Source organism: Podarcis tiliguerta (genome assembly GCF_965153285.1).
Source record: "Podarcis tiliguerta genome assembly, chromosome: 6".
Lineage (NCBI taxonomy): Eukaryota > Metazoa > Chordata > Lepidosauria > Squamata > Lacertidae > Podarcis > Podarcis tiliguerta.
This window is the reverse complement of record NC_139539.1, coordinates 31,264,412-31,285,215: the sequence shown is the minus strand read 5'-3', so window position 1 is coordinate 31,285,215 and position 20,804 is coordinate 31,264,412. Positions and strand designations below refer to the sequence as shown.

The 20,804-nt window shown below is 45.7% G+C and overlaps 1 protein-coding gene across 1 annotated transcript; it reads right to left on the bottom strand.

The window, feature by feature from the left end:
* Window positions 1–137: 137 nt before the first annotated feature.
* On the bottom strand, window positions 138–20,410 carry SHISA4 (shisa family member 4). The gene is made up of 5 exons (XM_083444141.1): window positions 20,103–20,410; window positions 6,778–6,949; window positions 4,928–5,061; window positions 3,185–3,364; window positions 138–1,984 (listed from the first exon to the last, which is right to left on the bottom strand). Exons 1-5 carry the CDS (start codon window positions 20,158–20,160, stop codon window positions 1,938–1,940), a joined length of 591 nt encoding a protein of 196 aa, XP_083300267.1. The 5' UTR covers window positions 20,161–20,410; the 3' UTR covers window positions 138–1,937.
* Between the last annotated feature and the right edge of the window lie 394 nt (window positions 20,411–20,804).

Sequence of the window (20,804 nt, the reverse complement as noted above, 5' to 3'; positions counted from 1 at the left end):
CCCATATCAAGCTCTTAATCCTTCCAAAAGTGAGGAAAGCGCTCTTAAGTGTTGTTGTTCTCCCAGAACCAGCTTCAGGTTTATGTACCATCCTGTATGCCTCACAGAGAGGAAGAACACACACGTAAAACAGTTGCTTTATCGGTATTTACAAGTTTAATCCACATTTTAGCCAACATTTTGTGATGCCAACACGTCATTCTGACTATAACGTGAGCTCCCGGAAAATAGCAGGGCCATACCCCCCACACGGTGGGAACAAGGCTTGACCTAGGGTAGGGGTGGGGAACCTGGGGTCCTCCAGATCATCCTTTCCCAACTTTGGATTCCCAGCTGGTTGGACTACAATTCCCATCATCCCTGACCATTGGCTTGGGCTGATGGGAGTTGTAGTCCAGCAACATTTGGGGACCCAAGGTGGGGGCAAGCTGTTCTAGATGTTGCTAGGCTACTGCTTCCATCATCCCTGCCTATTAGCCATGTTAGCTGGTGTTGATGGGAGTCCAGCAGTGCGGGGGGGGGGGCAGGTTATTTATTTAAGCTATTTCTATACTGTCCCATACTTCAGATAAATATTTGCGAGGTTCTCCACCCTAGAGACAGAGGTCTGAGCTCTCTCCTGAGATGTACTCCCAGACAACGTTTTTGGTAGCCCAGCTCCATAAGGCAGCAACACACCATGCAAAGTTGTGCTGTGGTCTTGCAGTAAAGGTCGCATGCATGGTGCATTTTCCCTCTTGACAATGGGCCCATTGGCCTCATCCGTCCCTAAGAGCCATGAGCTCAAGGGGAACTGCTTCACTGCTGTGACATCAACATTTTCCTTTTTGCACACAATGGCCGCTTTTGTACCCTGACTGGTATATTGTGCCTTTGTTCCACACTCTTGCCTTGCTCCCTGTGCCATGATTCTACTCCAGAGAATTAAAATTTAAGAGTCAGCTTCCAACACTCTCCACTCCAAAAGTTGGCATCAATGCATCCGGAGAGGGACATCACCCTGGACCTTGCATCCTCATCTCCACAGACCGAAGGTTGCTCTCGTTTGAGAGGAAGGGCTGGTTTAAGCCTGCAGGAGCAGATTGGTGAGCTGCTCAGCCAAGACAAAGAGCCATGCAGCCAGAATACGGGCAAAGCTGCAGGGAGCACCAATAACTTCCTGGGGGAAATGTAAAATAATGGCTATGCTGCAAAGAACCTCATTTAAAGTAGATGCTCTAACCTCCACCCACCCCTCAAAGGCCACAGACAAAGCTGAAGTGGAAAGGGTTTGGGTAAGGGATGCTGGACAAGTACCCAGCTTAGCTGTTTGTAAAAAAGGAGGGACACTGGGTGAGTAAGTTTAATGGTGTATAACAGCCACATATGATAGCAGACTCCTGGGGTATTTGGGTATCCTCCCACCCCCCTTTCCAAAGTTTCAGAACTTCCTTAAGAGACAAAACTTCAACCTGGGGCCATGAACAGCAGGCTTAACCCTTGTGCTTTGTCAGGGAACAGGGTGGACCGAAGTCCTTCTGTGAGATACAGACCATTGCACTTTGCTCTTCGTTGCCGCCTTGAGACACCTCTTCCTTTCCCATCGAAGAGGCTCAGCTGCACAGTCGATGGAACAGTCAAGTGACACATGTGGCATTTGTGGCGGTCTTAACACATGCTCTTTCCTGAGCCCAGGTGGAAAGCAAGGAGGACTATCGGCTTCCCCACAGTGACACAGGCAGGAATTGCAAGAATTGGGGGTGGCGGGTGCGCAGGCAAAGACGTAGAGAGTCATGATGCCTCCTACCATGCAGAGCAAAAGGTAACTAGTAGGGACATTGGCAACTGCTGAAGCTTGGGCTGGAGTTTCAGTGCAGCGGGAAACCCAATATAGGTTCTGTGGAAACGGCAGACCCAGAGAGAATGGGCTCCTTTGGATAGTCTCTGCAAGGTCCTCCTCAGGTGCTGGGCTGTGACGGCTGTGGTGGGATGTAGGGTGGGGGAGCTGCAGCAGAAAGAGAGGGGCAATCAGGATGTGGCCAGAGGCACTGAAGGTTAAAGTGAGACTAGCCTCAGAGGGAGGGGTGGATGTGAAAGTCATCATTCAGCAGATGCATATTGCACAGTGCACAAGGATAAGGGAGGTGTTATCCCCCCCACACATGTCAGGAACAACCAGAAGAAGCTCTCGGGCCACATTCACACCACAGATTTAAAGCACTATGATACCATTTTAAAGAGGCATGGCTTCCCCTAAAGAATACTGGGAGCTGAAGTGTGCTGAGAGTTATGAGAAGACCCAGATTCTGCCTCCAGAGCTACAATTCCCAGAGCTCTCTGTGAAGAGGAATTTATCGTTAAACCACCCAGGTAGCAGTGATGGCTAGTGCGCCCATTGGGACTGGTAAGACAGAAGGCAGAGAGGCCAACAACACATGGAGCCAGAGCCAAGTACAGTCGTACCTTGGAAGTTGAATGGAATCCGTTTCAGAAGTCCGTTTGACTTCCAAAATGTTCGGAAACCAAAGAGTGGCCTCTGATTGGCTGCAGAAAGCTCCTGAAGCCAATCAGAAGCTGCGGAAGCCCCATCGGACATTCAGATTCTTTTGCGGCGTTTGGGAGCCAAAACATTCGAGAACTAAGCTGTTCAAAAACCAAGGTACTACTGTAGAGCCAACTAATTTGAGTTTCCCACCTCCCCATCCTCCTCCCTGCTGAGTTGGCAATGGCTGAAAAGCAGCCTACTCTACAGATGTAAGAGTCAATAGCAACCCTGATACTTGGGAGGAGACAGTGCCACCCCCGAATGAATGTAAGTTAAGAAGGCAGGCAGAGGCTGGCCAATGTTGGTAGAAGAGTTCACCATTCGCCCTGTTGAACCATCTTCCACTTCCCGGTAGTAACCTCTGTTCTGGAGATGTTGGTCTAGAACAGGGTGGCTAATCTCAGAAACCTGCAGAAGTTTCTGGACCACAATTCCCGTGATCCCTAAGTATTGTCCATGGTAGCTGGGGGAGATGGGAGTTTATGTCTAAGAAAACCTGAAGGTTCCCAACACCAGCCCCCTTCTTTCCCCATTTGGTGGCTGAATGAAATATAACACTTCAATTCCTAAGGCAGGTTCTCTATACAGAAGGAGAGGATAAGACAAAGCTTTAACTAAGGCCCACTTGTCTTCAAGTCTAATTCCCCCCTCCTTTCTTACCTGCAGGGTTGTAGTATGGTGGCCCAGGTGGATATAGAGGATACTGTGCAGCTGGTGCTGAGGGAGGATAGGAAACAACTGGTGTATAGCCAGGATGATATGGTGCTGGCCCAGCTTTGGGATCCATAGGGTAAGGCCCTGGAGGCTGGGCAGGGTAGCCAGAAAGTGGAATCTCTTGACCTGGGACAAAGGAAACAGACTGTGAGCATATGATGGGCTGATGAGTCTACAAGTCAGGCAAGGAAAACCTGCAGTGCTCTAGATGTGGCTGGACTGCAGCTCCCTTCAACCCTTCACATTTGGCTTGCTGGTTAGTGTCGATAGGATTCCAACATGTGAAGAGCCACAGATTCACCTCCATGCCTCCCCTAACTTGCTTTCCCCCCGCCCCCTAAACTAAACAGCCCCAGAAATTGTAACTTTTCCTCTGAGGGGAGGTGTTCTAGCCTCTGGTCTTTTGGGAGTCTGGTCCTGCAACTTTTTGAGATGTCCTGTATTGTTACTTAAGTGCACAGATCAGAACTGTGCACAGTATTCTTAGTGTGGTCTCACCATGGAGTTGTATTAAAGCATTACGATATCAGCAGACTTGTTTTCAAACCCTTTCCTAAGCTTTCCTAACATTAAATTTATTATTATTATTATTATTATTATTATTATTATTATTATTATTAAAGTGGCATACTGAGCCAATGTTTTCATTGAGCTTTCCTGGTCAGTCACTTGCCGGCTCAGGCCATATCGGTGTAAACATGAATGTAGGATGTTCATCATTTTACACACATTTTGGAGTTATTTGTTTTGGGGGACAAAAGCTGTCCCATTTAATCCCCATAGCTTCATTTGCTGTTGTTTATGCTTTCACATAAGCTTTTCAGGAAAAGACCCTGGTGTTCAGAAAGATTGAGGGCACAAGGAGAAGGGGACGACAGAGGACGAGATGGTTGGACAGTGTTCTCGAAGCTACCAACATGAGTCTGACCAAACTGCAGGAGGCAGTGGAAGACAGGAGTGCCTGGCATGCTCTGGTCCATGGGGTCATGAAGGGTCGGACACGACTAAATGACTAAACAACAAGCATGCTTTAACAGTCCACACATGCAAAGAAAAGCACAGCTAAGTGCCCCAGTCTACGAATGTGTAGGTCTACTCTTGCAGGTCAGTTGTCTTGATAAATATCCTTGCAGAAGAGGCAACATAGCATATTTAACTGGGCAACAAATACAGTATGCTATAGATAGATTAACATCTCCAAGACAGAGAACATCAAGGCCTAAGCCAAATGTTCTGTAAGGTCTGCCTTGATGGATCTGACCAAAGTTCCATTTACTCTAACACTCTCTGTCTTCCACAGTAGCTAGGCAAATGCCACAGGAAAGATTCCCCATTGGAAAGCACATCTGAACTGCAGAAGTCCCACTGCAAATATGAATGCATTTTATGGGCTGATCCCCAGCTGAAGCCCTCTCTTCGTGTTATATGCTGCATTATGAGACATGAATATATCTTGTTATCCAGAACAGGTTTAAAACCAAAGAAAATTTGATTTGTTTTTGTTTTGCATGACCTTGCAAATCCAATTGCTGCCTTAAGAAAAATAAAAATTCTAAAACATTGATATTCTCAGACCTGCAGCTTACGAGAACACTTCCACAAAAGCATATAAACAGTATCTGCACAAGAATTTGCAGATCATGGAGATTCATATCATCTCTAATCCCACATCACCAGGACTTCTCCTACCTTGATAGGGTGTCTGAAGGTGATGCCGTCGCTGGTACAAGTAGCAGCAGGAGCACAGGAAGCAGCAGACAATTGTGGCAACAATAGCCACAAAGAGAATCACAGCTGAAGCGATGCCAGCAATGGTTTTGGGGCTATAAGATACAGACAGAGGTGATAAATGAGCTGTGCATACAATAGCATCTGATACCAAACCAGACACCGGAGATTCCAGAAGTAGACTTGATTGAGGTAGAAACAAATGGGTTTTTCTTAATAATAACAGGAGGAAATTGTGTTGTCAATATAGATGAGCTAGGTGACAGATTACTTTTAGCTGTACGTAAAAAAAAAGCCCTCCCTCTACCCCATACCTATAATTACATGATTAAGAATAACAGTTTCATGAATTAGCCCGCATTGAATGTGTGGCCAAATGCTTCCACTTCTAGTTTTTAGCTACCCTGATTGTGGGTTAAATGGAATAAATAGTTAACTCACCAGGGCATCAACAGGAAACCTTGATAAGCTAACTGGAAACTGATGAGGGCAGAATGGAAACCTACTGGATCCAACAACCTTTGAGGCAGACAATTTTAATATACCGTATGTGTGTAGAGAGACTATAGAAACTATGGCAGGAGTGGAGAACATTTTAGAGTCAAAAGGATGTGGTCCTTCCTGGGCACCCTTTGGAGGGAGCAGGGCACATGCCATTGATGGACAGAGGCAGAGACAAAAGTGGGTGGGGCCAGAGGCTAAAAATGGGTGGAGCAACCTTTGTATAGTAGGCTGCACTCCAGCCGCACAAATGTCAGAAGTTGCTCACACAGCTCTCCATCTTCTAGCCAGGCAATCCAGAGGTAATATCAGAATTCAAGGATATGTTCCAGCTAGGCAGAAGTACTTAAGGAGGACATGGAGCAGACCTGAGGGCCAGACAAAGAGGCCTGGAGGGCCACATTCAGCCCTTGGGCTTGAGGTTTTCCAACCCTGGAGTAGGAGATCCCATGAGGTTCACCTTCACTAGGGATTGATCTTACCTATAATATCCATGATTTCTAACTGAGGTATGAGCTCTGTACTTTATGCTCAAATCAGTGAGGTGTGTGGATCACAGTGTGTGTATACATACACATGTCTGCAGTAGGGATTTGAAAAGGAAGTGTTTTTCGTTCTGCCCTGTATTCCCAGCATGCAGAACTGTTTCCATTCTGCTGCAGCTCACCTTCTGCCAAAAACAATGTTATTCATCTCGCTGTCCATTGTAGCGAATTTATGTAACTTACATCATTTATGTAATTAATTAAGTAAATTATGCCATTACCTTGTCAATGCATTACTCCACCCCGATCATTTCAATGCAAAGAGATGCAATGCAAATAGGGGGAGGAATGTAATTAACTGTGTATCGTTTGAGGATGGAAAGCAGCAGCAGCAGTAAATAAGAATCATGTTCACTGGATGGATGTCTATTTTGGACATGGGGCAAATAAATGAACATTGGCAAATCCCACTCCCGTTTCTGTTTTGTCAAAATTTTCCAACATCCCTTAGGGTCCATCTCCATGGTGAAAGCCATTCCCAGCTGCACAGCAGGAATTTTGAGTATAAAAACCACTCAGAGGAAATTATCCCACTGCCCCCACACAGCCACTATTATGATCTGATCAAATTTGCAACCCCTCCATGGCTGCATATCAGGAACAAAAAGGAGTGAGGGATAATAAGAAGTCTGCTCACTTCTTTCCTCCTCAGCTCCATCTGGTCTAGCCTTTTCAAGTATTGAAGCACAACCTTGACCCTTTCTTCCTCTCTCTCTCTTTCTCCCAGCCCCTCCCTTTCTTGGCACACATCTTGCCTGTTCTTACCCAAATGCTATGCAGTGCTTTTGTTGCCGTTCAGTGAGGAGTTTCCTGAGGTCAATGCAGCAGTAACGCTGATAGCAGTCACCGCAGCAGAAGGAGGGAAAGTGGCAGTCGAAGCCGGGATGCCATGAGCCATTTCGGTCCATGTACCACTTGCAGTCCTCATCGGCTGAGACTGTGGGGAGATTGAATAAGTCATTCGTTAGTCTTTACCTGCCTCTGAGCATGTGCAGAGTACATTTCCCTCACCACTTGTCAACTGCAGCCTGTCTGCTTCCCTACCCACATGCTTAAAATAAATGGCTGTGATGCCATATAACAGCACAACTTTATCACTGCTAGAATTGGTACCACAAAAAAAAATCTTTTTTTTTTTCACCACTGGAATACAGCCTAAGGAGTGCGCTAAAATGTAATCCAAAAATACAAGATGCAGTCTTTGTAATCTAGATTCCCTGCTCAAGATCCACTTTTACAAGGACCAGGATATCAGGATATACTGCAGTTCTTCCTCTAAATGCAGTATAAATTTCCTGCATGAATGCATACAAATGGAAAAGTTGTATCACAATTCCATATCACAATTCTCTGTTCTTTCTCTGCTATTGCTTCCAGTGGTGGACAATTTAGCAGCAACCAAAATGCTGATGCACGAAGCAGAACAGCAAATCTGTTTCCGAACTTCTAACACTCTTCAGCCAAGGGGACACTCCGCTTTTCCAGAGTCCAAATGTTGGAGTGGGGCCATTTTCGTTGGGGCCACTATGTGTGAGGGAAGGGTTAAATACTCCCCATTCACTGCACTGCTAATCATGATTGCCTCTCCAGCATAGAAATTGAGGGGTTAATGTGATAGTGTTTATTCCTAGAGAGGTGGAACAGCTGACAGAGAAGAAAATGACTAGGGCAATCTATGCAGACCATAATTGGCCAAAATAGCCACCCAGCAGGACATCTACACGTGGGGAAATTATGCAACTATTCTATAGAGCTTTTAAAAGTTGGATTTTAGGACTGCTGGGAGGGAAACAAACCAGAAGCTGAACAGACAGAACATGTAAAGGTAAAGGGACCCCTGACCATTAGGTCCAGTTGTGGCCGACTCTGGGGTTGTGGCGCTCATCTTGCTTTATTGGCCAAGGGAGCCGGCGTTTGCCCACAGACAGCTTCCGGGTCATGTGGCCAGCATGACTAAGCCGCTTCTGGCGAACCAGAGCAGCGCACAGAAACGCCATTTACCTTCCTGCCGGAGTGGTACCTATTTATCTACTTGCACTTTGACGTGCTTTCGAACTGCTAGGTTGGCAAGAGCAGGGACCAAGCAACGGGAGCTCACCCCGTCGCAGGGATTCGAACTGCCAACCTTCTGATCGGCAAGTCCTAGGCTCTGTGGTTTAACGCACAGCGCCACCTGCGCCCCTGACAGAACATGAGAGGGATGTTTTTTTCACTGTGCAGATGCCTTCATAAAAAAAAAGTGACTAAAGCAGGCTATTTCACAGTAAATTCCCTATCAAAGTAAGAACAGTTGGGTCACACTAAGTGAGACAGCAACACTTTCGAATTCTCTGTGGCTAAAGAATTCCCATAAATAGAAGTGGTGTGCAACGTAATAGCTACTATCAAGGGGACTTTAACCAAAAACTTCCATTTCATCTGAAGGGAGCTAGTAAAGATATAGCAGGCCAAGATAAAATGCACTTGAAAGTTTCCGCTGAAGCCCTCTATTTAAATGGACAAGGGAGTATTGACCCCCTCTATAAATCGGCTGGGACTCCTAAAATAGCTAATGCTTAATCTTCATCCAGTTTCTAATCCAATCAAAGCAACACTGTATCACCTATCAAGTGATCAAGAGTCCTAATGCCAGTAGTGTCCTTTGCAATAAATGTGCTAAACCTCACATGAACTCCTCTCCTTTGTAAACCAGGTAAAGGTAATAGTCTTTATTTCACACTGGAGGGGAGCCCCATCTGATGAAGGATCTTGGGCCCAGTGGTAAAACTTTAAAGTGACAAGTGATGTAGGAAGGTGTGCAAGGAGACCAGGGCAGGCTATTCTCTCCAGCCTGCTATTCTCTCTGTAACAAATCCCAAGCTCCAAAACAAATGAGCATAACAAACCATAATATCAGAGATGAAGCAAGGATGCCAGGCCTACTCAGTGTATTGTACAGAATGTCAGAAGTATGACCGTCTGCCTGCTGGACAGACATTGTGGGTGCTCAGTGCAATGAGCTCCTGGCCTCCAGGTAACACGTTTGTTGTTCTAGAGCAGGGATGTCCAACCTGTAGATTGTGATCTACCGGTAGATCACCAGGGTGCTCCAGGTAGATTGCGGGACGATAGGAAGTGATCACTGAGAAACACCTTTGGCCTCTCCACCCCCCCCCAAAAAAAGGTGAACAACCCTTGGCAAATCTCCCCCCATTTAGTTGCCACCTTTAGTAGATCACTGCCAGTTTTTTTATACTGGGAGTAGGATCACAGTCTCTTGGGAGTTGGACATGCCTGTTCTAGAGTAAACATCTCCCAATGGGGATATGCAAGAAGCTTTTGGCACACGTTCGCCCTCTTCACTTTTTCAAATCCTACTTCAATTCCCTTCTCCTTTTCCCTCGGAAGCAGAAACAATTAACCAGGCAGCCTCCTATCTCCCTATGTAGATACATGTCCTGAGCAAGAGGAGTAACAGATCACTGGGACCATCCAATAAAGCCCAATGTTGGAAGGACAGACACAGCACATAGTTAAAGGGCACACTGTTGAAAGGTGTTGTGATGGCCACCAGTTTGGATGGTTTTAAAAGGAGATAAGGCAAATTCATGCAGGCAAGCCTATGGCAATGCTCGCTAGCCATTATGGATATCAGAAGGAGTGTGCTTTGGCATACCAGTTGCTGAGCATTGCAAGTGAGGGAGAAGAGTACTGTAGACTAGATGGAGCTTTGGCCTGATCCAGCAGGCTCTTCTTTTATTCTTTTCATGGGCTGTATTAACTCATTGTCACTCCTTATCTGCAGTTGAACAAAATGTAGGACGAAACAACTTTTCCTGTTGTCCAGACAACATGGTGCACATGTAGCCATTCTGCTTTTAAAATAAATAGACGAGGGGGCAGGTGCTGAAGTCACATGCATGTCCTTCCTTCTTGGAAATGTAGATGAGCATGCATATATAAAGCCTGTCGCAGGCGAGAAAAATCAGGCTCACATAGATCATATTACATCAGACCTGGCCGTGAGTCAGGGCAGCAGGGGAACAGGAAACTGAAACTCCTCCGCTCTTTGAGACATGTAGACTGGGCAGCTGCCGTGGTTTTATATTGCCACCTAGGGTATCATGTTTTGGGAATTCATACTCACGCTCCAAGTCCCCTTCTCTTCCAAATGTAATCTCCACATATGGAACATGATCAGCCGCCTTGGAATGGATGGAAATGGTGCATGCCCTGCTCTATACACACAGCGCAGCTTTGATTCATGAAACCCGCCTTATCCAGCCAAGTCCAGCTCCTTACTCAGGAATCCCACCCTCCTGTCATTCTGCCTGTGACCTTTGGCCATAGCAACTGCCATAAGCTCTCAAATCTTTTAGGAAGCTGTATCGATGCACTAGGTGCATAGAGCACGCAGGGTCTGCTTGTATTTTAGCAGTGAGGAAACTATCTAGTACTTTGGGGCAATGATGGAGCAAATTGGCAAATCCATCCAATTCAAGCTTATTTCAATGCCATCATAATGACCTGCTCTTAAACCATAAGTTATTTTAATACATTTTGTTTTCAAACTATGCTGAACTTCTGAAGAAACTGTCATAACCATCTGTCGTACACAAGCTATTTTATTTACTTATAATATTTTGTCCTTTCGCCAAGTAGCTCTAAATGATGTGCATGATTCTTACCACCGCCACTATATTCTCACAACAATCCTGTGAGACAGGTTAAGATACAACATCACACATTGAGATTCATGCCCAAGTGGAGCTCTGAACCAGCCCTTGTCCAAAACACCAGCATTATATTTTTTGACAAATGTTAGTCCATTCAATATCTGCACTTCTAAAAGCAGCCCCTCCCCACCATGCAAGCAATTCCCTTACAGAGAAGGTGTATTCTCACCATGCCACAGAATCTAGAAATGTGTTTGTAATCTCTGGCAGTAAATACAAGATTAAGGCAAATCTCAAAAGTAATGATCTGATGATTACTCAATAAATACAATTCCCATACAGTGACTTCTGTCTTTGTACTTCTGTCTTGCCAGGCTGTGATGCTTTATGGTTTGCATTTTTTATTCTTTGTTTTCTTCCTTTTTGTTATGTTTGCATTTTTCTCTTTGTAATGAATCAATAAAATATGTATACATTTTAATAAATACAGTGACTTCCCTTTATCTTGAGTGTGCTCAGTGTCCCCCAGTCCATGGAAACTGAGTTTATTATTTACAAACATATTTTGCATTTCTATTACTACTGTTGTTGTTGTTGTCATTGTTGTTATTTTATTACCTGCCCTTCACCCTAAGGCACCCAATTAGCACTACCTTCTCGGTCAACAATGTTAAAATCATTTAAAAAAACCAGAACCCTAAATATTAAACAGAAATAAACCTGCACTACAAAATTAAACAATTACATAAAACCAGGTGCAGCAAAACACATATGAAAACTACAGAATTAAAAATACAAAAAATCTTTAAATAATCTCAAAATGTCTGGGGGGAAATAAAACAAAATGGACAATCATGACCTAGATGCCACGCGAGATTCGAAGGTGTTTCACAATTGGGATGCCATTGCTGAAAAGGCCCTTTCTCTGACAGTCCCCACTGTCCCACCCACAATACAGACTGACTGAGAAACATTAGCTAGAAGTTGCATGGCTTTGTGGGTTAAGAAAGTTGAAAAACAGCCATGAGACCACAGAACTACAGGGCTGACAGACACCTAAAGGTCATAGCCACCTGGTCCCCCCAAAAAAGAAATGGAAATATACTGGGTCTCAGGGAAAACAATCTCATTAAGGGCCCATATTTGCTGTGCTCACTCATTGAGCCAAGACTAGCAGCCAGGATAGGCAATATATAAGTTTTGTGGGGTTTTTGTAGGAGGAACAGCTGCACCTCCCTTTCTTTCTCTCTCTGCAGACCACAGCATCACTCTTTCCCCTGGCACTGGAAGCCCAGAAAAGAGGTGTGCATAGCCACCATTAACACTCTCCTATTACTTCTTCTATAGGGTTTGAGGCATGCAGTAGGAATAGTTCTGCGGTGACAGGATGGAGAGGTAGAAGAGCAAGCTAATACAAGCGTAGCCTTCTAACATGTAAGCTATCCATCTGTAGGAAGATTTGGACATCGGAAAGGAATTTCTTCAGTGTCTTCCAACCAGAAATCTGAATCATATACCTCCCTGTCTATTTCAATATGATCTTAGAGACGCTTTTACAACAGACTTGTTTTTGGCTAGATAGTCGATTTACTGAGTTTAATCACTCTTTAGTATTTTGTGCAGAGATATTGCCAAGCATGGAAAAAGCACTCTTGCAACAGAGCTTGAATAATTAACGTTTCTGGCATCAACTCCTTTAGTGCAGTAAAAACATCTCTTCCTTATACAAAACTGGAAAAAAGGAAAAACCACCCTCCTAGTATTATCGGGGTCATAAGCAACACAGATCCAAGACAGAAACAAATGTCTATAGAAAGATAAGTGTAGGTATGGACATTTTTAACAGAAGCACCTAGCCAGATCCACTCAGAAGTTTTTCAGATTAAAAAGGTCTTCACCAACCACCCAAAGACTAAGACAAATCCAATCAACTTGATAAAAAAAATCTGCTTCTACAGCTTGCAGATCACAAGTGCACAGAATGTGGGGGCGGGAGTAGGAATCTCAATATGGAAGTTGCCCCATGTTGGCTCTGAAGCAATACTTCACAGTACTGTACCTGGTCATTAAAATGGTACCACAGGTGGTACCATGGACAGCACCACCAAGATGCACAATTGCATGCAAGAAATTCACATTAAACCTAATGCAGTGGTACCTTGAGTTACGAACTTAATTCATTCCAGAGGTCTGTTCTTAACCTGAAACCGTTCTTAACCTGAGGTGCGCTTTTGCTAATGGGGCTTCCCGTTGCCGCTGCACCACGATTTCCGTTCTCATCCTGGGGCAAAGTTCGCAACCCAAGGTACTACATCCGGGTTAGTGGAGTTTGTAACCCCAAGTGTTTGTAACCCGAGGTACCACTGTACTGAGGTAATGAGCAAGGGACGCTGGCAATCATTATATGATTGGCCGATGGATGGATAGATAAATTCAACCTTGTAACATGCAGAAAATAACATATGTTGATAAACCAGAGAGGGGAGCTGAAGGAAGTCTGGAGGGGGGAGGGGAAGGGGTTATGTTTCGGGGAGGTGGAGGGAAAAATAGGGGGGATTTAAGGATGATATGTTTTTTGTTATGTTGAAATTACTAATAAAAAATATTAAAAGAAAAAAAGAAGATAAATTCAACCAAACTCATGACAGTGGCAACCTTCTTAAGGCAATTCAGCACTTGACCTCTTACAAGGCTCTGCCATGAGCCATGATCTCAAATGTCATATTTCTGCTCAGTCTCCCCCTTAGAAGCATAGACTGGTAGAGTGGGGAGGAATCACAAGGGTCATCTAGTCCAACTCCCAGCAATGCAGGGATCTCTTGCCCGATGTGGGACTTGAACCACAACACAGATGAAAAGTTTTGTGCTCTGCCAACAGATATCTGCCTTCTTCCATGCCTCCCCCCATGCTTTATTTTTCCTCCCTTGCTGTCAGGATTTCCCTCCCTTTAAGGGTTCCCAGACTTCATTCTCCCAGCTCCCCCCCCCCCCCGGCAATTTTTCATTCAGCCTTTCACATTTAGCTAGCCACAAAAGAATCCACTCTTGTTACCGTAAGTAGATTCATTTCCCCTACTGTCTCCGCCATGGGATTATCTTGTCTTCCTTTGATTAATATTTGTCTGATATACATCTTCATCTGATTATCCTCAATTAAAGCATTTAGCTCTGAAGCCACCAACTCCCTCTCTCCTCCCCCCGCCCACGCCAACAGCAAGTGAGTACATCCTTGATCCTCTAAGAAGGTGACAAGGAGCAGCTCAGCTGCAAGAACATGGGCATCATTTAATGACTAGAAGTCTCTTATCTTCCAGATAGTTTTGGACAACACAAAGCATCTGTTTCTCAAGAATTCCAAGTTTTCGTTCTGATTCTTCCTTCTCTTTCAATTCTATTATTTTTTGGGTGTTACTACAGATAATGAGGGGGGAAATAAACGGTTATGAAAACAAAAAGAAACAGAAAAGCCAGACAACCAATCTGTAGAAAGGACTCTATGAATTGCAAACAGATATGCTGTACATTGTGTACTTTTGTTATCCAAGAAAATATTTTAATAAAAGTAATTTTTGTTATTAAACAGGAAGCCCACACAAGTGGCACTGCACTGTACATATAATTCCAGAGGCTGAGTTCTTTAACCAGCTTTTAAATGTATCTGACAGGGCGGGATCTCAAATCTATAACTTATATGCAGTATTCTCAAATAGTTATTTAGCAAGGAAAAGATGGAACAGCTACTTTTGAAATCTGTGGGATAGTGAATAGAAGAAGAATGTTTGCTTTAGAAAAAATACAGTTCTAATGAAAGATTACACTGAGCCCACTTAAGGCTCCTGCTTTTGTGTGCTGGTGATAGGGGTGATGTGTTTCTCCTCTAGGGGGGGCTGCTTCCTCCTCTGGCCTTTTTATCAGTAAGTAAGCCCCTGTAAGGGACGCAGGTGGCGCTGTGGGTTAAACCGCAGAGCCTAGGACTTGCCGATCAGAAGGTTGGCGGTTCGAATCCCCACGACGGGATGAGCTCCCGTTTCTCGGTCCCAGCTCCTGCCAACCTAGCAGTTTGAAAGCACGTCAAAGTAGATAAATAGGTACCACTCCGGCAGGAAATTAAATGGCGTTTCTGTGGTTCGCCAGAAGCGGCTTAGTCATGCTGGCCACATGACCTGGAAGCTGTACGCCGGCTCCCTTGGCCAATAAAGCGAAATGAGCTCCGCAACCCCAGAGTCGGCCACGACTGGACCTAATGGTCAGGGATACCTTTACCTTTAAGCCCCTGCTGTCCAAGCTGCTTTTCTACCCAAGAAAGGAAAGAAATATAGGTATCACAGATGAAAAAGGAGTCAAGATAGTAATTTTGAACAGTAAAATGGCCATGGTTAAAGAGACTCTTCTACTCTTGATCACAGCTTTCCATGGTTGATTTGATTTTTAAAGGAAGAGGCTATCACTGATCCAGAGATCAACCCTCCAGATGTTGCTGGACTACAATTCCCATCATTCCTGACAGCCAACTATGGTTGGAGTTGATGGGAGTTGGAGTCCAACAACAACTGGAGGATCATAGGCTCTCCTTCCTGTCTGGCCTACACCCCCACCTGAACACTCTTTTTGCTCTATAAATTAGGTTTTCACCCCCCCCCCTTTTTGTGCAATGAGGAGAGCCCCTGGTTTTAAACTGATTGGTCTGCCAGCATTATGCGTAGTTTGAGCCTCAGTTACTTAGATTTGTGGCTCACAATTTCTCCTACCACACTGACTTGCTCTTGCCAGAACCTTTCCTTGATTTTTTTTTTAATTAAAAACCCCACCTCTTTGCAGCTGTATTTTGTGTTGGGAATAGCAGCATAACTTCTGTATGTGTTTTTAATTGTCGCAAATTGAAAACTGCTTTGAAAACTTTTTTTAATCTCAAGTGTGGGGCAGAGACTGTGGGTGGAACTCAATTCAGTGTAGCACTAATAAAGGAAACAAGGTTTACTTACACAGTGGGACATTTCCCCCTGCACCCCCCCCCCTAAATCTGTTCTGGGATTCCCCCCCCCCCCAACCCTCCAGAGAAGATATATGGGGCAGAGGGGATAGGAAAGGAGGGAAATCCCACTGCATGAGCAGTGCTCATTCCATGCATGCAATACCTCCATTGAATTCCACCCTATATCTAGATCTAAGGCAGAGTCATATGACATGCGAAAGATCTTAGATTACTCCTCTACTGAACAAAACTACTGCCACAGACCAAACATAACAGACTGTTACATAGAGAGCCCCTAACACTCCATCTGCCAAAGCACTGGAGAGGTTTTTCTGCCCAATAAGCACTGTAGCTTCAAGAATAAAGGGTTTTTCTGCTCCTCAGTAGGAAAACAGGACTAATAAACATTGGGGTGCAAGAAAAATAAGTTTTCTTCTGTCTCTAGGAACTGTTATGGCAGTAAATAAAGAAGCTGGGTAGAAGTCAGTGTCTGAAATCAGCAGTAAAATTGTGACTTACTAGTAAGTCAGTTTGGTGGTTGGACAGTAAAAAAAAAAAAGGTAAAGGACCCCTGGATGGTTAAGTCCAGTCAAAGGCAACTGTGGGGTGCAGTGCTCATCTCGCTTCAGGCCAAGGGAGCCAGCGTTTGTCCACAGACAGCTTTCCAGGTCATGTGGCTAGTGTGACTAAACCGCTACTGGCGCAAAGGAACACAGTGACGGAAACCAGAGCGCACGGAAAAGTCGTTTACCTTTCTGCCACAGAGGTACCTATTTATCTACTTGCACTAGTGTGCCTTCCAACTGCTAGGTTGGTCGAAGCTGGGACAGAGCAACAGGAGCTCACCCCGTCGCACGGATTCAAACCGCTGATCTTCCGATTGGCAAGCCCAAGAGACTCAGTGGTTTAGACCACTGAGTCCAGTGGTTTGGACTAGGACCCAGGAGATCAGGGTTCAAATCTCCATTTATGAGGCTCACTGGGGGGCCCTGGGCCAGAGTTGTTGTGAGGTCGAAATGGGGTGGGGGAGAACCATGTATGGCACTCTTAATTCCCTGGAGGAGAGTTGGGATATACCGTAAATGTAATAAACAAGTAATAACTCTAATGGGCATGTTAAGGGATAAGTAATCTATATTAAATTAATCTGAGACAGCAGTCTGGGACAACACTGTGAGGAGAGACTATTTTTCAGGATTGAGGAATCAATTCTGTATCTCTCTCTTGTAAATATCATTGCTGGCATTTACTTCGTTAATCACAGGCCCATCGTAGTTATCAGCACTATTTTGGAAATGGCACCCCACAAGAGAGACAGAGTTTATAGATTCCATACAGATACTGTTTTCATAAAACATGCAGAAATATATTTGAGGCTCTCTAGTACTTCTTGTTCCATATAGCAATAGTTGTTACCATAGGATAAAATGTGTAAAAGAAACAACAAGTGCATTCCTGCCAATACAGGCTTCCCATTTGCTTTAGATTTAAGGAAAAGCAACTACAAGCAAATTATTGGAGGGGCCTTAGTTCAGTGACAGAGCACACAACTGGTACATAGAAAGCCTCATCAGCCCCTGGCACCTCCAGTTAAGGAGAAATACTTCTGCCTTAATACAGCGGAGAGCTGCAGCCAGTCAGAATAGACAGTATTGGGGTCATAGGAGCCAATTCCTAGGGGTCATGGGGGCTTCGGCCCCCACAATAAAATATTTTAGGGGGCCAAGTCCCTGCAAAGTTGATGGGCATTCCCATTCAAATAGTGTGTCTGCATGGCATCATGTGATCAAAAGCCTAGGACTTGCCGATCAGAAGGTCGGCGGTTCGAATCCCCGCGACGGGGTGAGCTCCCGTTGCTCAGTCCCTGCTCCTGCCAACCTAGCAGTTCGAAAGCACGTCAAAGTGCAAGTAGATAAATAGGTACCGCTCCAGCAGGAAGGTAAACGGCATTTCCGTGCGCTGCTCTGGTTCGCCAGAAGCGGCTTAGTCATGCTGGCCACATGACCCGGAAGCTGTACGCCGGCTCCCTTGGCCAATAAAGTGAGATGAGCACCACAACCCCAGAGTCATCCGGTCAGGGGTCCCTTAACCTTTACCTTACCTGGGCCCCCACAATATTTTATTCAAGTTGGCACCCCTGGTTGGGGTTGATGGCCCAATGCTCTGAATAAGGCAGCTTCATATGGTCACAGAGATGCCTAATGTGAAAATGCTCAGCGTTTCAAGCGTACAAAAGTACGCTTAGTATGTTTCACTCCCAGTTCTTCCAAACATCTAACATGTTAGCTTTTCATAAGCTTTCAGGGTGGGAGTGTATTAAAATATGTGGTCCTCCACTTCTACATTCTGAAGTGGTATATTCTTATGTGGTAAGTAGCACTGGGAAGGGCCACAGCTCAGCAGTTCAGAGTCTGATTTGCAAGCAGAAGGCTCCAGGTTCAATCTCTAGCATCTCCAAGTAGGGCTGAGAGCCCCCCCCCCCCAAGTCTGAAACTAGGAGAGTTGCTGCCAGTCAGTGTAGACAACACTGAGCCAGATGAACCAGTGGTCTGACTCAGTATATGGCTGTTTCCTGTGTCATAATTTTTTTCCTGAGTATTTGAATCAGCTCTGCAAACCTCAAACTGCAAAGCAACAATCTGAATAGTCAATTAAAAGAGCTTTAGCAATTACACTCTGGCTCTTTCTGTAGTATAGTCAGATAACCCCGCTTTTTGGGGAAATAAAAAGGAATTACTGAGAGAATCAGACAGCAGCATGTTCAGTTGCCAGGGATAAGTTACTGCATGCACTCAAGTCAATGCACAAATCCACATTTCTATTAAAAAAAAGGCATAGCTATTTTTGAAACTCACACTGAATAAGACATTTAATTCTCTTGGTCCCCTCTAATTACAGGTTCAACATCCTTCCTTAGCCACAGACAAAAATTACCCACAAAGAACTCTATGGGGACGTGGCAGGAAATGGAAAAAGGGTTCAGCAGGTAGGCGTTGGTGTGTGCCTTTTCAGTGGCTTCCAAGAGGTGCCCAAGATGCAGCAACAGAATGCATGGATTGGTGGCAGTGATCACAATACCTACAAAGTGCAAATACCATTGAAAGTTTTTCCCTGCACAAACGCCACTGAGATAAATACTCATATTCTTGCACAGCTCCCATTCACTTCAATGGAGCACACTCAGAAATTTTCAGTGTTTAGTACGGCAAGTTTCTTATATTTGACTCTTTTCTGGCTCCTAAAACCAATCCATGAATTCTACTTGTTTACTTGGGAAGATTATATACCACTTAATAATAAAAAAAAGGGTTGTAATTCAGTGGTAGAGCATTTGCTGCCTGGTTCAATCCCAGACATCTCCAGGTAGGCCTGGGAATATTTGAAGTCCTGGAGATCCACAGTGTGGATGATACTGGGCAAGATGGACCAATGTTCTGGCTTGGTATAATGTAGCTTCTTAATATATCTAAAAGTGGTTTAAGATCCTCATTTTTAAAAAATAATAATAATAATGAAAATTACTAATTGAGGGAATACATAGTTTTAAGCCAAAACTCTAAGAAGACTTAGTAGATTCCCGTTGGGTTTGTTTCTAGGCAATCCATATGGAGCGTATCACCAGTTTGGGCGTGATACTCTCCATAGGGTGTCTGCCTCCATAGGAACAAATCTGGCCTTGCTAGCTAGGGGTGATGGGACTTGTAGTTCAACAGCATCTGGGGACCCACAGGTTGAGAAATGTTGTGTGTAACCAATTCCAGTTTTAACTACCTGCACTTTCAAAAAGCGCTTCCTCTCTGTCCTGAATCTCCCACCACCCAGCTTCCTATACTCAGAGAGGGGTTAGGAAACTTCTCTCGATCCACTTTCTCGCCACACCATGAATAATCCATACACACCTCTGGTTAGCTTCAATATAAGACGTAACTCCCAAGGCAGAAAACCTTGAGAAATATATGGGGTGGGGGCAGCCCTCAATTCACAAGCAAGCAGCAGCAAAGGGCCCACAGGCAGAGCCACCACGCGAGGATCCGCTTCTTCCCAACTAATGGGAGCTGTGTGAGGGGCCCCGGGGCATTTTGCACATGCTCAGAGGCGTGGCTTCTCAAGTTGAAAAAAACAATCTGGGGAACAACTTACCCCGGGTTCGAATTCCGGGGAAGAAACAGATCTCCCCCCCCCCCCAGCCTTTCCTCCTCCCAGCAGAGGCGCGCCTAGACCCGTGACCCATATTTCCAAGGGGCGCCAGGACAAGGCTGGGCTGTTGGCTCCACAGGTCGGGCCCGAAGCAGGCGCGCCCCCCAGCGCCCCTGTTGTTCTCCTGGGGCGGGAGGAGGAGAAAGGCACCTCGGGCGGGGCAGCGTGTAGCCTTGGGGCGGCCCACCCTCCTGCCCCCCTCCCCACCTCGCCCAGGCCCCCCTTGCCTTCCCTTCCCCTCGCTTCTCTCGCCTCCACCGCCTCACCGGAGGTTGCAGCAGCCAGACTGCAGAGCACCATCGCCGCCAGGCCCCAGGCTCCCATCGCGGCAGCTCCCGACGGCTCAGACCAGCTCGGCGCGCCCCAGGGCGACGCTGCGGGAGAGGGCGGGAGCCGAGAAACCGGATCCGGGGGGGGGGCGGTGGGCGACGCCTCCTCCTCCTCCTCTTCACCCGGGAAGGGCGGAGATCCTCACCCCACCCCAGTCCACTAGCGAGCACGACGACCGGCCTCGGGGAGCCAGACGCGGAGGCTGCTCCGCGGTGCTTCCCCTCGGTGCGTCTCCTTGGCGCCGCTGGTGGCGGGGGGCGAGATCGGAGAGGGAAAGGAGCGAAAGGCTGGAAATCGATGGCGAGAGGTTGGAAACCGGAGGGCTTTTCGAGCCCCACGTTTTGCTAGGGATGCGAGAGAAGAGAGCCGCGGAGGGCGGGAGAATGATGCCCCCCCCCCCCCAGTGCAGAATTTAGACCTACTGCGATCTACGCATCATTTTCTAAGTGCTTGCAGACTGTTTAATTCTCTGTTCTAGGACCTTTCCTGGTATCAACGTCAAGATAACCAGTTGGTAGTTGCTTGGTCGTCGTCGTCCCCTTCTTTTTCTTTTCTTTTCTTTTTTTTCTTTTTGGAAGATGGGGACATTTGCCTGCCTTCAGCACACAGGAACCCCAAAGAATTCTCAAAGAATATAG

Excerpts from the sequence above, each read along its gene's own strand:
- SHISA4 (XM_083444141.1), bottom strand. The coding sequence starts at position 20,160 with ATGGGAGCCTGGGGCCTGGCGGCGATGGTGCTCTGCAGTCTGGCTGCT. Across the intron at positions 6,950-20,102 it reads TCTGGCTGCTGCAACCTCCG|TCTCAGCCGATGAGGACTGC; the intron begins GTGAGGCGGTGG and ends ATCTCCCCACAG. Across the intron at positions 3,365-4,927 it reads CCTTCAGACACCCTATCAAG|GTCAAGAGATTCCACTTTCT; the intron begins GTAGGAGAAGTC and ends CCTTTGTCCCAG.